Source organism: Sinocyclocheilus grahami, unplaced genomic scaffold, assembly GCF_001515645.1.
Source record: "Sinocyclocheilus grahami isolate Dianchi unplaced genomic scaffold, SAMN03320097.WGS_v1.1 scaffold22.1, whole genome shotgun sequence".
In the NCBI taxonomy this organism is placed as follows: domain Eukaryota; kingdom Metazoa; phylum Chordata; class Actinopteri; order Cypriniformes; family Cyprinidae; genus Sinocyclocheilus; species Sinocyclocheilus grahami.
In genome coordinates this window covers 2,530,016-2,542,019 of record NW_015505201.1, presented here as the reverse complement: position 1 = coordinate 2,542,019, position 12,004 = coordinate 2,530,016, and the positions used below count along the sequence as shown (strand labels likewise).

The 12,004-nt window shown below is 37.6% G+C and overlaps 1 protein-coding gene across 1 annotated transcript; it reads left to right on the top strand.

Annotated features, from left to right (window-relative positions):
- The first annotated feature begins 1,024 nt into the window (after positions 1 to 1,024).
- LOC107559620 (ADP-ribosylation factor 4-like) lies at positions 1,025 to 10,998 on the top strand. Its single transcript, XM_016243519.1, has 6 exons — positions 1,025 to 1,242; positions 5,638 to 5,718; positions 6,028 to 6,137; positions 6,243 to 6,314; positions 6,445 to 6,570; positions 9,864 to 10,998. The coding sequence occupies exons 1-6, from the start codon at positions 1,176 to 1,178 to the stop codon at positions 9,948 to 9,950; spliced, it is 543 nt and encodes a 180-aa protein (XP_016099005.1). The 5' UTR covers positions 1,025 to 1,175; the 3' UTR covers positions 9,951 to 10,998.
- The last annotated feature ends 1,006 nt before the right edge of the window (positions 10,999 to 12,004 follow it).

Here is a 12,004-nt window from a genome sequence, read left to right as displayed (position 1 = left end):
GAATAATACACCATGCTATTAATTATTAACTTTAATAATACAGCATAGACATGACAAATTAATTTCATCTGCTTTTTGTCGTTTCATCTGAAAAATACAGAAATATCTTATTGCAAGTATGCACAGATAAAAAAAAAATTGTAATCCAAATAAAAGAAAAAAATTCAGTTTAGCCCAGTACTTTTGTAATGAGTAATGACAGTGATTACCTCACTATGACAGAATAATATGGTTGACTGTTTCATGTACATGAATTTGTAAATGGTAAATTAGCTGCTGTTGTCTGGTGTTTTGTAAAAGAAAAAAAAAGCCCAACGTAGTGTACTGAATATATGAGAAGGACGTTGACAGTCCAGTTACCATCCAGTTCTAGTGCCTTATGGATTCCAACATTGATGCATTATTCCCATATTCACCATATAAACAATCATATAAAACTGCTGATCATAATTATCCAGTAGGGAAGACTTGCATTTCACAAAATTACAAAATAAATGACATTGTCCATTTGTAATAAACATTTGAACATACATTTAGGCTCTGGCCTATAGCTCAACCTTTCTAGATCAATGGTACATTTCACAAACTGCTGATATTACGCTTCTTGCAAGAGTCAAGAGAGGAATGTTATGCTTTATTTAAAAGCATTTATTTATTCTGGCACCACTAGGATATATACTTCACGAAATCATAGCAAAAAATGCCTGTCAAGAAGCCAACTTTTAAAATATTTATAGCTGCAGCTCAAGAGTTATATCATATCTTTAATCCGTTATTTGTATAGATCACGTTCACCTTCGACTGACAGATTTTCATAATGACAGGCTTTTATTACAACTACAACATGTAATATTGCAAGCCCATACTGCTAAAGAATATCAATAATATTGGTATTATTATTATTACCATCATCATAATTATTATTAAGTCATTTTTAACAGTATGTGAACCGGCTTGCTTTATTATGCGCTGTTTTCATCTGTTCTAAAATCTGTAATTATGGAAAAACTCATCGGAAGTGGCGTTTCGTCATTTCTTCCACGGCGGCCGCCGTGACGTGGCATTACGCATGCGCAGAGCCGACAGGGTTTCCTGACGCCCGACGAGCATCACAGCGAAGAAACTTTAGACATTAGGATTAACCCCGTAGTTGTAGGTGATTTGTGTGCTTTATCATGGGTCTGACCATCTCATCGATCTTTAGCAGGCTGTTTGGAAAGAAACAGATGAGAATTCTCATGGGTGAGTGTTGAGACTCATGCTAGCTAAGCTAGTGGCGTTAGCCAACTTTCGCAATTCTGTCATTCTCCGGAATATTACTGATAAAATACAAAACTATAACTGCTTCAATTCAAAGTATGCTTTTCTTTACCATGTAGAGATAGAGCTAAGTCAAGTGCGCATTTATTTACCTCCTGAGTTATCTTGCGATAGGATCCCACAAGCTTTGAATAAATGACTTTAGCAGGAGATTACCTACAGACCGTTTAGTTTAATTTATTTTCGAGGGACGTATATTTTATATTCAAGTATACTGTACTGTCCAATTACTGTAATAACTGTCATGAAACCACCTTGCGTTTATTTTTAGTATCGCACTCGTATTGTGTTGTGTGATACAGAAATGTATCAATGAATATATTCAGTGCCCAAGAACTCTTTCACTTGAAAAATGTACTTTTTGGCTTCACTGAATATTTAAAAAAGTATAGAAAATGCTTAAATGCAATTACACTCTTATTTACTTATATTTGACCATATTACACATTCATAAATGCGAGTGTACTAATAAAAACGTAACTGTGTGGTTTTGTTGACTGGCGTAAGATTGTGCATAGTATTAGAGACAATTTTTTAATAAATTTTTTAATAAATAGTTTAATAAATTAAACTTAGAATAAAGACTTTAAAAGTTTGTCAGCTTTACAAAGTTTTTTTTTTTTACTTTATTTTTTTATACCTGACCTTATTCTGATTCATTTTATTTATGTTTTTAGTTGTTTTTTTTCGGTTTTATTTTTGTATGCATAATTGTATAATCTTCAATATTTTCAGTTGAATTAAAGAGCATGTCTAATATTTATCTTTATATATTAGTGTACTGTCGATTTTAGTATGGTGTACTGTGAATTATAGTATTTATTAGTACAGTACAGTACTGTTCTAGTGTACCCTGTAGTAGAGCTGCACGATTCTGGATAAATTGAGAATCACAATTTTTTGTCTCAAATAGAGATCACGATTCTCCCACGTTTCTGAACTAAACAAAGTAATGTGTCATTTACTAGAGGCTGTGACAAATGAATTGCTGCAGTCTATTTAAAAATATTTAATTAATTTGAATGAATTATTAATATATATTTATATACATTTAATGAACCAATTTTTAATATTAAAATGATGAAAAATTGGTTTAAATTAATGATTCAATGATTTACTCATAAATACTTAATTGTTTCTTTATTGGATTAATCAGCGTTTTTGAAGCGTTTTGTTTTTTTACTTTTAAAGGGTTAGTTCACCCAAAAATGAAAATTAGCCCATGAATTACTCACCCTCAAGTCATCCTAGGTGTATATGACTTTCTTCTTTCAGACGAATCCAGTCGGAGTTATATTAAAAATTGTCTTTGATCTTTCAAGCTGTTTAATGCCACTCAGCGGGTGTTGCATGCATCAGTCCAAAAGAACTTAATAAAAATCGCCCATCCATAAAAAATAAAAAAAAAAGTCTCTCACACGGCTCCGGGGGGTGAACAAAGGCCTTCTGTAGCGAATCGATGCGTTTTTGCAAAAAAAATATCCATATTCAAATCATAATAATCACTTTAATGTAGCTTGCGCTCACTGTTGTACACTGGAAGCAGTTCCGCGCGGGGCTTCGTTCAATCGAGCGGCCATATTGAGCGTTGCATTTTTCCCCATTCAAAACTATACAAGTGACACGTTTTGGGTATTCTATAATCTTTGATCGCTACCATAGACATCAGTGTTTATATCCAAACTATAAAACTTTTATCTCAGTATTTCTGTGATATAAATTATTGCAAGACAGAAATAATACTGTGGTTGAAAAGACTGTTTGTGAAGCCGTTTCTTACCCAAACATGGTCTGTCAACGAGAGCGCGAAAGCAGATTTGAATGTTTCTGGTAAGACTTTTTTGAACGTTTAATAGGGAGAAACGTTGTCATTTAGAAATTGACCTATCGGTAAGCCCCGCCCCCCTTAGTTGCTGTTGTTCACTCTCTTACAATGACAGCTGTCAGTGAAAACCTTCTTCCGAGGTGTTTCTGATAAATTTGGGACACAGATGGACCTTCAAGTGGGACTTAAATATGCCATGGAAGGATATATAAAATAAATATGTAAAAATACAGATCACAATGCAAACGGGAGAATTGTTACGGTCGTCACGATTGCAATCGTCATCCCTGATTAACACCGTTCATATACCGCAGAGTAAGATTAAATTAATTTACATTTAACCAGATTAATATGGAGAGGCACTCTAATATAGACCTTCGTTTATGTGTTTTTGACTTTCACTGCATTGGTTTAATGGTTTAACACCATTAAACCGATGCAAGCTTCGGATCTTCCAATTTGCCCATCCTCTCAGGATACCTGGAATCACTGTTACAAAAACCCCAGGCACATTGTTTTTCCATTTTTGAAGCATAAACCCCATAAAAACGATGCGAGCTTCGGATCTTCCGATGTTTCTCTATTGCGCTGAAACCTACAGATGTCCGAGTTCCACTCCCCGTGCAACTGATACTCGACTACCATTGGCTCATCTGCGTTCGAGGGGAGGGGCTTACCGACATGACGTGAGAACAATTCGCTATTTAGATTTGTACGTTAGCATGGACTCACATAACTTTAACTCTAACTCTAAAGGCTGATTTATACTTCTGCGTCGGACCTACACCGTAGGCTATGCGTCAGTTTTCATTTATACTTCTGCGTCATTGTCCGCGTCAACGTGCAGTACACATGCAAACCGCTAGTCAGCAGTGTCCACGGGCATGTTGCTGGTGTAACCCGCAGTACCACGGCAAAAGCCAAAGAAGAAGCGGCTCGTCGGAAGCATTATAGCCGTGACGGCGGCAAATAAATATCAAATCATTATTTAAAACTACAAAAAGTTTGGATCGTTTGAAACATGGCGGCTGGAGATCTGATAAGATCGTTGATTTCACTGGCAGATGAAGTGGAGCGTGAACAGAGAAATATATGAAGCGTATTCCATGTTAAAATCAAACATTCGAACGACCGATCGAACGTCTATCCGAACGTCTTGAGCTTTGAGCGTCTTTGGTGTAACCCGCAGTACCACGGCAAAAGCCAAAGAAGAAGCGGCTCGTCGGAAGCATTATAGCCGTGACGGCGGCAAATAAATATCAAATCATTATTTAAAACTACAAAAAGGAGACAACAACGGAACAGGAGATGATGGCATTCTTTCAATCTGCACAAGGACTTGTACCACGGCAGATCAACATTGCTTGTTGAGGACAACTACTGATGTATAAGGCTATGTAGTATAATAAATAAGACACTTGTTCTTTGCTTTGTTTTATTTTATATAAGAAGGTGTAACCTTAAATATTAAAATATATTATATTTATTATAATATATATGTGCACTTTAATATATTTTAATATATATTAAAGTGCACATATATATTATAATATTTTAAACGCACAAAACTCAAGTACATATGGAGGGAGGAGATCTTGCAGACCAATCACAGCGAATTGACGTGCTGTTAGATTTTTGGAGAGGTGCACGTCAGGCCACGGCGTATGGGTGTGCATCTATGCGTAAGCTACGGCGTAGGTTCGACGCAGAAGTATAAATCAGCCTTAATGTTATCTAGTTTTAGCCAGAGATACCTTGCTGAAGCACAAGATGACATTAACGTTCTGCTTGAGCAGATGAAAAGTGTAACTTAATGAGAGTATGACAACCAGAAAATGAACGTTTTCGTCTTCATTTGGGGTTGAATGCTTAGGGACATTTTGCTCTGTTTTGGTTGGATTTAGGAAATGGAATATAAATAAATGACATTGCCTATCCTCTCAGGATAACTGGAATTAGTGTTACAAGTACCCTAGGCACATCGTTTTTCCATTTTTGTAGCATAAACACCATTAAACCGATGCAAGCTTCGGATCTTCCAATGTTTCTCTATTGCACTGAAACCTACAGATGTCCGAGTTCCTCTCCCCGTGCAACTGATACTGGACTGCCATTGGCTCATCTGCATTCGAGGGGAGGGGCTTACCGATAGGTCAATTAGATCACGTGGGTGTTTGAATTGCGATCTCGATCTTTTAACGATTAATCGTGCAGTTCTACTCTGTAGTGTTTTAACTAATATAATACAGTACAGTTAAAATGGTTTATTATATTACATACTGTATAGTTTGCTATAGAGTGATATGGTTTTTAGGTACATATTTAGGTTTATATTCTAGTAAAGTCTGTTTACTGGAATAATACAGTGTAGTTTATATCCTTGGCCATTTAAGACATGAGCTCTTCATTGAGTTTTTAGGAGAAGTGACTTCTGTTTCTTTCTTATATATTTAGAAACATTATTCTCATCATGAGTTCTTGCTGTTTTACAGTGGGGCTGGATGCTGCCGGCAAAACCACAATACTGTACAAACTCAAACTAGGAGAAATTGTGACCACCATTCCAACCATAGGTAAGAGGACAGGACTGTTTTTGATTTGACTATGATCTCAAAGCAGATCTCATGAGTAGATTGAGGTCATTGTCTTGTGTTGTGTTCTGAGTCATATGAGTATCGTATCATCCCTCTGGGAATTTTTATGAAATTGTAGTACTTAACTCCTTTTATGATATGTCAACGTCCACTGGCTGTCATCATACATGTGGCTTCAGTGATTGCCTGAGTGTCCTGTCTTACACCACAACATTCAGCCAGTGTTTCATTAAAAAGCAGAACTATTCCACTGAATGTATTGTATATCACTGCATTTCTTTTGGGCAGGTTTTAACGTAGAGACTGTTGAATACAAGAACATCTGCTTCACTGTGTGGGATGTCGGTGGCCAGGACAAGATTCGTCCTCTCTGGAGACACTATTTTCAGAACACACAGGTATGGTCTTGATGTGTATTCATGCAAAATAATATAAGGGCACTCTTACTTATTGTAGTCCTTGCAGAGACTCATAGCTCTTTCTGTTTTTCCCTTTGTCCTCAGGGTCTGATCTTTGTGGTGGACAGCAATGACAGAGAGAGAGTGGCAGAATCTGCAGAAGAGCTTTCTAAAATGGTAGCGTATATCATTGTGATCTTCTCAAATGGCAATCAAGTGCAATGAATCAGGACATTTGTGGAAGTGTTTTGTTTGCTTAATGTGGCTGAGTTGCCTCATCGGTGTATTTTCCTGTGCGTATGTGCAGTTGCAGGAAGATGAACTGAGGGACGCCGTGCTGCTGGTTTTCGCTAACAAACAGGATCTGCCTAACGCCATGGCTGTCAGTGAACTCACTGACAAACTTGGGCTGCAGAGTCTACGCAGTAGAACGGTAACACCAGCATGCGCTACCTACTCTCTAAGATTTTTTTTTTTTTTTTAAAGAAGTCTCTTATGTTCACCAAGGCTGCATTTATTTGATCAAAAATACAGTTAAAACAGTAATATTGTGAAATATTTTTACAATTTAAAATAACTGTTTTTTTATTTTGATCATTTTAATGCAATTTATTCCTGTGATGCAAAGCTGAATCTTCAACATTATTACTCCAGTCTTCAGTGTCACATGATCCTTCAGAAATATGCTGATTTGCTGCTCAAGAAGCAGTTCTTATTATTTTCATTGTTGAAAACAATTGTGCTGCTTAATATTTTTGTGGAAACTTTTTGTAGAGTTTTTTTCAGTTCAAAAGAACAGTATTTATTTGAAATTGAATAATAGAATAGTCTCAACTGTCGCTTTACGTCCATTTTAATGCATTCCTGTTAAATAAAAGTATTAATTTGTTTCAAAGAATAAAAAATAGAATCTTCCCAACACTGAACTCGTGAACAGAAGTAAATATGCCAGACAAAACCACTGCTACTATTGCTTTTCACATTATCTTGGTTTGGTATTCTGTAGGGATGTAACGATATTATCAATATCGAAAATTTCACGATACCAAAACTGTCTCGATATTATCGTGATCACATGACGATATGTGTTGTTTTTAAATATATATTTAAACTTCTTATTCTACCATAAAAGGTCTTTAAAGTTGTGTTTCGGGCCATTATGCTTTGACACGGTATCTGTCAGATGAACTAAAACCGAAAGCACAATATGGCTTAATCCCTTCATCAAGTCTGTTTGCGCTGCGTGTTTCAAAGCAAAGCGCGCACTTCATTTGGTGTTTTCCGCGGCTCAAAACGTCTCCGTTCACAGTGAATGCAGTGAACTCGTTTATTGCACGTGTTGTGAGTTTAGCGCGTGTTTGGGAACGCAACAGCCACCATTTTAAGCCCCGTTCACACCGCCAGCGACTTTTTCGCTGTTTGTCGCTTGTGGCTGGCAATTGAGGTCGCTAGTGGGCGTTCCCACTACTGGTTGCCTAGTTACCCGTAACACTCCACTACAGCAGATGAAACATGACGATATGTGTTGTTTTTAAATATATATTTAAACTTCTTATTCTACCATAAAAGGTCTTTAAAGTTGTGTTTCGGGCCATTATGCTTTGACACGGTATCTGTCAGATGAACTAAAACCGAAAGCACAATATGGCTTAATCCCTTCATCAAGTCTGTTTGCGCTGCGTGTTTCAAAGCAAAGCGCGCACTTCATTTAGTGTTTTCCGCGGCTCAAAACGTCTCCGTTCACAGTGAATGCAGTGAACTCGTTTATTGCACGTGTTGTGAGTTTAGCGCGTGTTTGGGAACGCAACAGCCACCATTTAAGCCCCGTTCACACCGCCAGCGACTTTTTCGCTGTTTGTCGCTTGTGGCTGGCAATTGAGGTCGCTAGTGGGCGTTCCCACTACTGGTTGCCTAGTTACCCGTAACACTCCACTACAGCAGATGAATCACGTGCTCTCCACTGACTTCACTCCCATTGGTTGTCGCTCGCAAAATTCGCTGCTTATTTGCATAAAGTTGAAGAATTCTGAACTTTTGTCTTGCATCGCTTGACACGCCCACATTCCGTCGCCAACGGTCCCTGTCGCTCGTGTCGCCGGAAGTCGCCAGCTCTCCATTGGAAATGAATGGGATTATGTCGCTCTGTCGCTGTGTGTCGCTGGCGGTGTGAATGGGGATTTAAGCCCCGTTCACACCGCCAGCGACTTTTTCGCTGTTTGTCGCTTGTAGCTGGCAATTGATGTCGCTAGTGGGCGTTCCCACTACTGGTTGCCTAGTTACCCCGTAACGCTCCACTACAGCAGATGAATCATGTGCTCTCCACTGACTTCAGTCCCATTGGTTGTCGCTCGCGAAATTCGCTGCTTATTTGCATAAAGTTGAAGAATTCTGAACTTTTGTCGCTTGACTTGCATCGCTTGATGCCCACATTACGTCGCCAATGGTCACTGTCGCTCGTGTCGCCGGAAGTCACCAGCTCTCCATTGAAAATGAATGGGATTATGTCGCTCTGTCGCTGTGTGTCGCTGGCGGTGTGAACGGGGCTTTAGGCTTTATTTACGTGGCAGATGATTACAGCATTTCACTAGATTTGTAGTGAGAGGCGTTTTTTGTAAGCCTGTTTTCACGGAAGTTTTCCTTCAAAATAAAAGCTCTACTGCCTTTTCTGTCAAAATAAAAGCTTAAAGGTGCAGTATGAATTGCTGATAGCTAGCGGTTTAAATGACTGTATACCACAAATAAAAAGAAGGTTGAGTTTCCTTTAAAGTTCAGGTACAAGTCAATTCACTGACTTTTTTCTAACATAAGTTTTCTTTGCTAAAAGTTTGTTTTCCCAATCCTTCATTTGTCTTTTTTAAAATATCTTTACAAATATCGTACCGTGGATTTCATATCGTGATATTATCGTGAGATTTTGATATCGTTACATCCCTATTAGTCTGACTTCTCAAAAAATGACTGGTACAGATTGAAGTGTTTAAATGACATTTAAAAAAAGATCAATTATTTCTTAAGAGTGATTGAAATCAAAATTTTAAAGTGCATGCTCACTCAGGAAAAAAAGGTACAAAACTGTTACTGGGGTGGTACCCATTTAGAAGATACTAATATACAGTATTTAGGGGTAAATAAGGTACAAAGATTTACCTTTTAGATTTTGTACCTTAAAGCTGCTGTATGTTGGATTGACACCGAATGGTTGAACTAGGTATTGCAGTCCAAATTCAAAATATTGGAGAGGGTTTTTTTCACCGGCCCCTCCTCCTCAGACTTGAGCACATGCAGGTTGCCAGATTGACAACACCAACAGGAACGAGCTCACTTGACATGAATGAAATGAAATGCGCTGTGTTTTCCGCCAACTAGCAATCCGGGGTCCCAAAATACAATTGAGTAAACTGGCAGTGGGCGGGTTTCACAAACCAAAACAGAAACCGACATTCCGGCCCAGAACGCACATTTTCAAAGGAGAATAACTGACTGTAGCATTGTTTTTCAGATAAACAAGTATGCTAACTTAGCATATTTCTTAAATATCTGCAAACATATTATGGTATTTTTATGCTTTAGTAGAGTCAAAAACTTACATACAGCACCTTTAAGGTATCACCCCAGTGACAGCATTGTACCTTTTTTCTAACATACTTGGTGAATGGAGTGTGGTCTGCTTTTCTTTTTCTTTTTGTTGATTTATTTATTTATTTTCTCTGTCTGGGCTTCTTGCAGTGGTATGTCCAAGCGACCTGCGCTACACAGGGCACTGGACTCTATGAAGGACTGGACTGGTTATCCAATGAGCTCTCCAAGCACTAGTGAGGCTGTTAGGGGTGAGATGGTATGTATGAACCATTGGAAAGGCTAGAGACTCCTCTTAGAATTTTTAAGTGTGTGACACAGCTGGAAACTGGGGAGAAACCATCAAACACTCTGCACCTGTCTTAGCTTTCCTTTTCTACAATATATTTCTTTGCCCAAGGTTATCTATTTTTTTCTTATTTCTTTTTTGTTTTAAATCCAACAAAAATAACTTTTTCTGTCATTTTGCAAGAGGAAAAATGTTTTGAAGGACCTTCCTTCGCAATGGCTTTTTCAGTTTCTCAGAGAGTCCTCATGCAAAACCAAAAACACTGGAGTCCCTGATCAGTGAGCAGGGTTATTGGTTTTGCTTTAGTCTGATCAGCATAGTGAATTTTATCTGAGAATTTGTTGTCAAGCTCACTGGAGAACCTCTGGGGTTAGTAATATTTCAGAACTGGACTTTACATGTGGAGTCGTTTGGCGAATCAAAGGCATGCCTGTTGCAAGCTGTAAAGTTTGTTACATTGCATTATCCGCTGTAGTGGCGTGGAGTCCTGTGGTCCTTCTAAACATTATCCTTGTCTGCATGAGTTTACGTCTTCTGGGTCTTGGTTTAAATTCCCCTCATCAACAGCACATGGCATGAGTGGCATGAAAAGGTTAAGTTTCTTTGATCAGGTTAGTTTATTTCCACACAATCCATTGTTGTTTGTGGCAAATGTCTGAGTGACCCAGAACACTGATGTTCTTTAGCCACAATGACACAGTGAAGTTCTTTCCATTATCATTTAAAGTTGAAATTGATTGACGTGTTTTATGTTTGTCATGCCATGTGAAATGTTTCGCTCAGTCGTGTTTCTTGAGCTTATCATTATTTGTGTCTGAATCTGACTGCTGAATGCAGGTTTAATGTATTGATCAATTCCATGTCTGGTTGAAATGATTTGCTTTTCCTAAACTGATGTGTAACAAATACAATCTATTTTACCCTATTATCATGACAAATTTGTTTGTGTATTATATGTATCATATTGTTTTAGAATAAAACATAATCATGAACTTATCATCGTGTTGAATGTGATAAATCTATTTTGCTCCTTAAATGCAGACTTTTAAGTTCATTTGACCCACTTTTTGGGAGCAAAAAGTTCTAAGCTGCATTACTGCATCAGTCCAGCAGATGGCACCTGGAATTAAAAACTCCAGTCAACTGAACAGTACCTTAATTACTACAGATAAATAACTAAACGATAGCTAACAATAAGATAATTGTGATGAAGAGCTATATTTGATTACCTCTATAAATGTTTCTGTTTGAAGAGTGTGTATATACATAAATATGCATACTGAGTGGTGTTTGAACTCAAACTACTTGCATTGAGTAATTACATGAGCTATTGTCAATTTTTGAGAAGCAGTGAAATTGAGTTGTGCAATGCCTTTAAATGATGTATCATCATGGTTCAATATTTAACATTTTGCTAATTTAAAATTATGCAAATGTAGTAAATTTGGTAAAGGGCTTAAATAATATGATGTACTCTGCCCATCCCTATCCATAAAGTCTACAAGTCATAAAAACATTAGTGCATGCAATGAGAAACTTACTAAGAAACTAAACTAAAAGCAGAACAGGTATTTGTCACCATTCACACAGCCAGAGCTGTAAACATCACTGATACCACAGGAGCCACCCTGTTGCGTGTGTTTGTCTCTTATCAATCATGATTAGATTTGGGTGTAGAGATCATTCCAGGGCAAGAGCTGTCCAAATAAATTACAGGAGGCACCAGTTAAATGTCTTTCAGGTACATTTTCTGAGTACAAAGTTTATGAACTGCAACCCCATTATTGTTGTCAACTGCAACCCCATTTGGTGATCTTGATATGTTTGTGTTGATTGTTTCGTTAGAGGAGATGGAGTTGAGACGATCCTGCTCCTAAGGGCAGAACATAGCAGGTTTTGTTCTACTTTGTGACTTTGGTGGCACTTGTTATGTGAAGATATACACACACACAAAAACATGGACATGATTTGAAAAGTAAAAAAAAAAGGGAATTACAAAGAA

Coding starts and splice junctions, on each gene's coding strand:
- LOC107559620 (XM_016243519.1), top strand. CDS start 1,176: ATGGGTCTGACCATCTCATCGATCTTTAGCAGGCTGTTTGGAAAGAAA. Junction 5,719..6,027: donor GACCACCATTCCAACCATAG/GTAAGAGGACAG, acceptor TCTTTTGGGCAG/GTTTTAACGTAGAGACTGTT. Junction 6,571..9,863: donor AGAGTCTACGCAGTAGAACG/GTAACACCAGCA, acceptor GGCTTCTTGCAG/TGGTATGTCCAAGCGACCTG.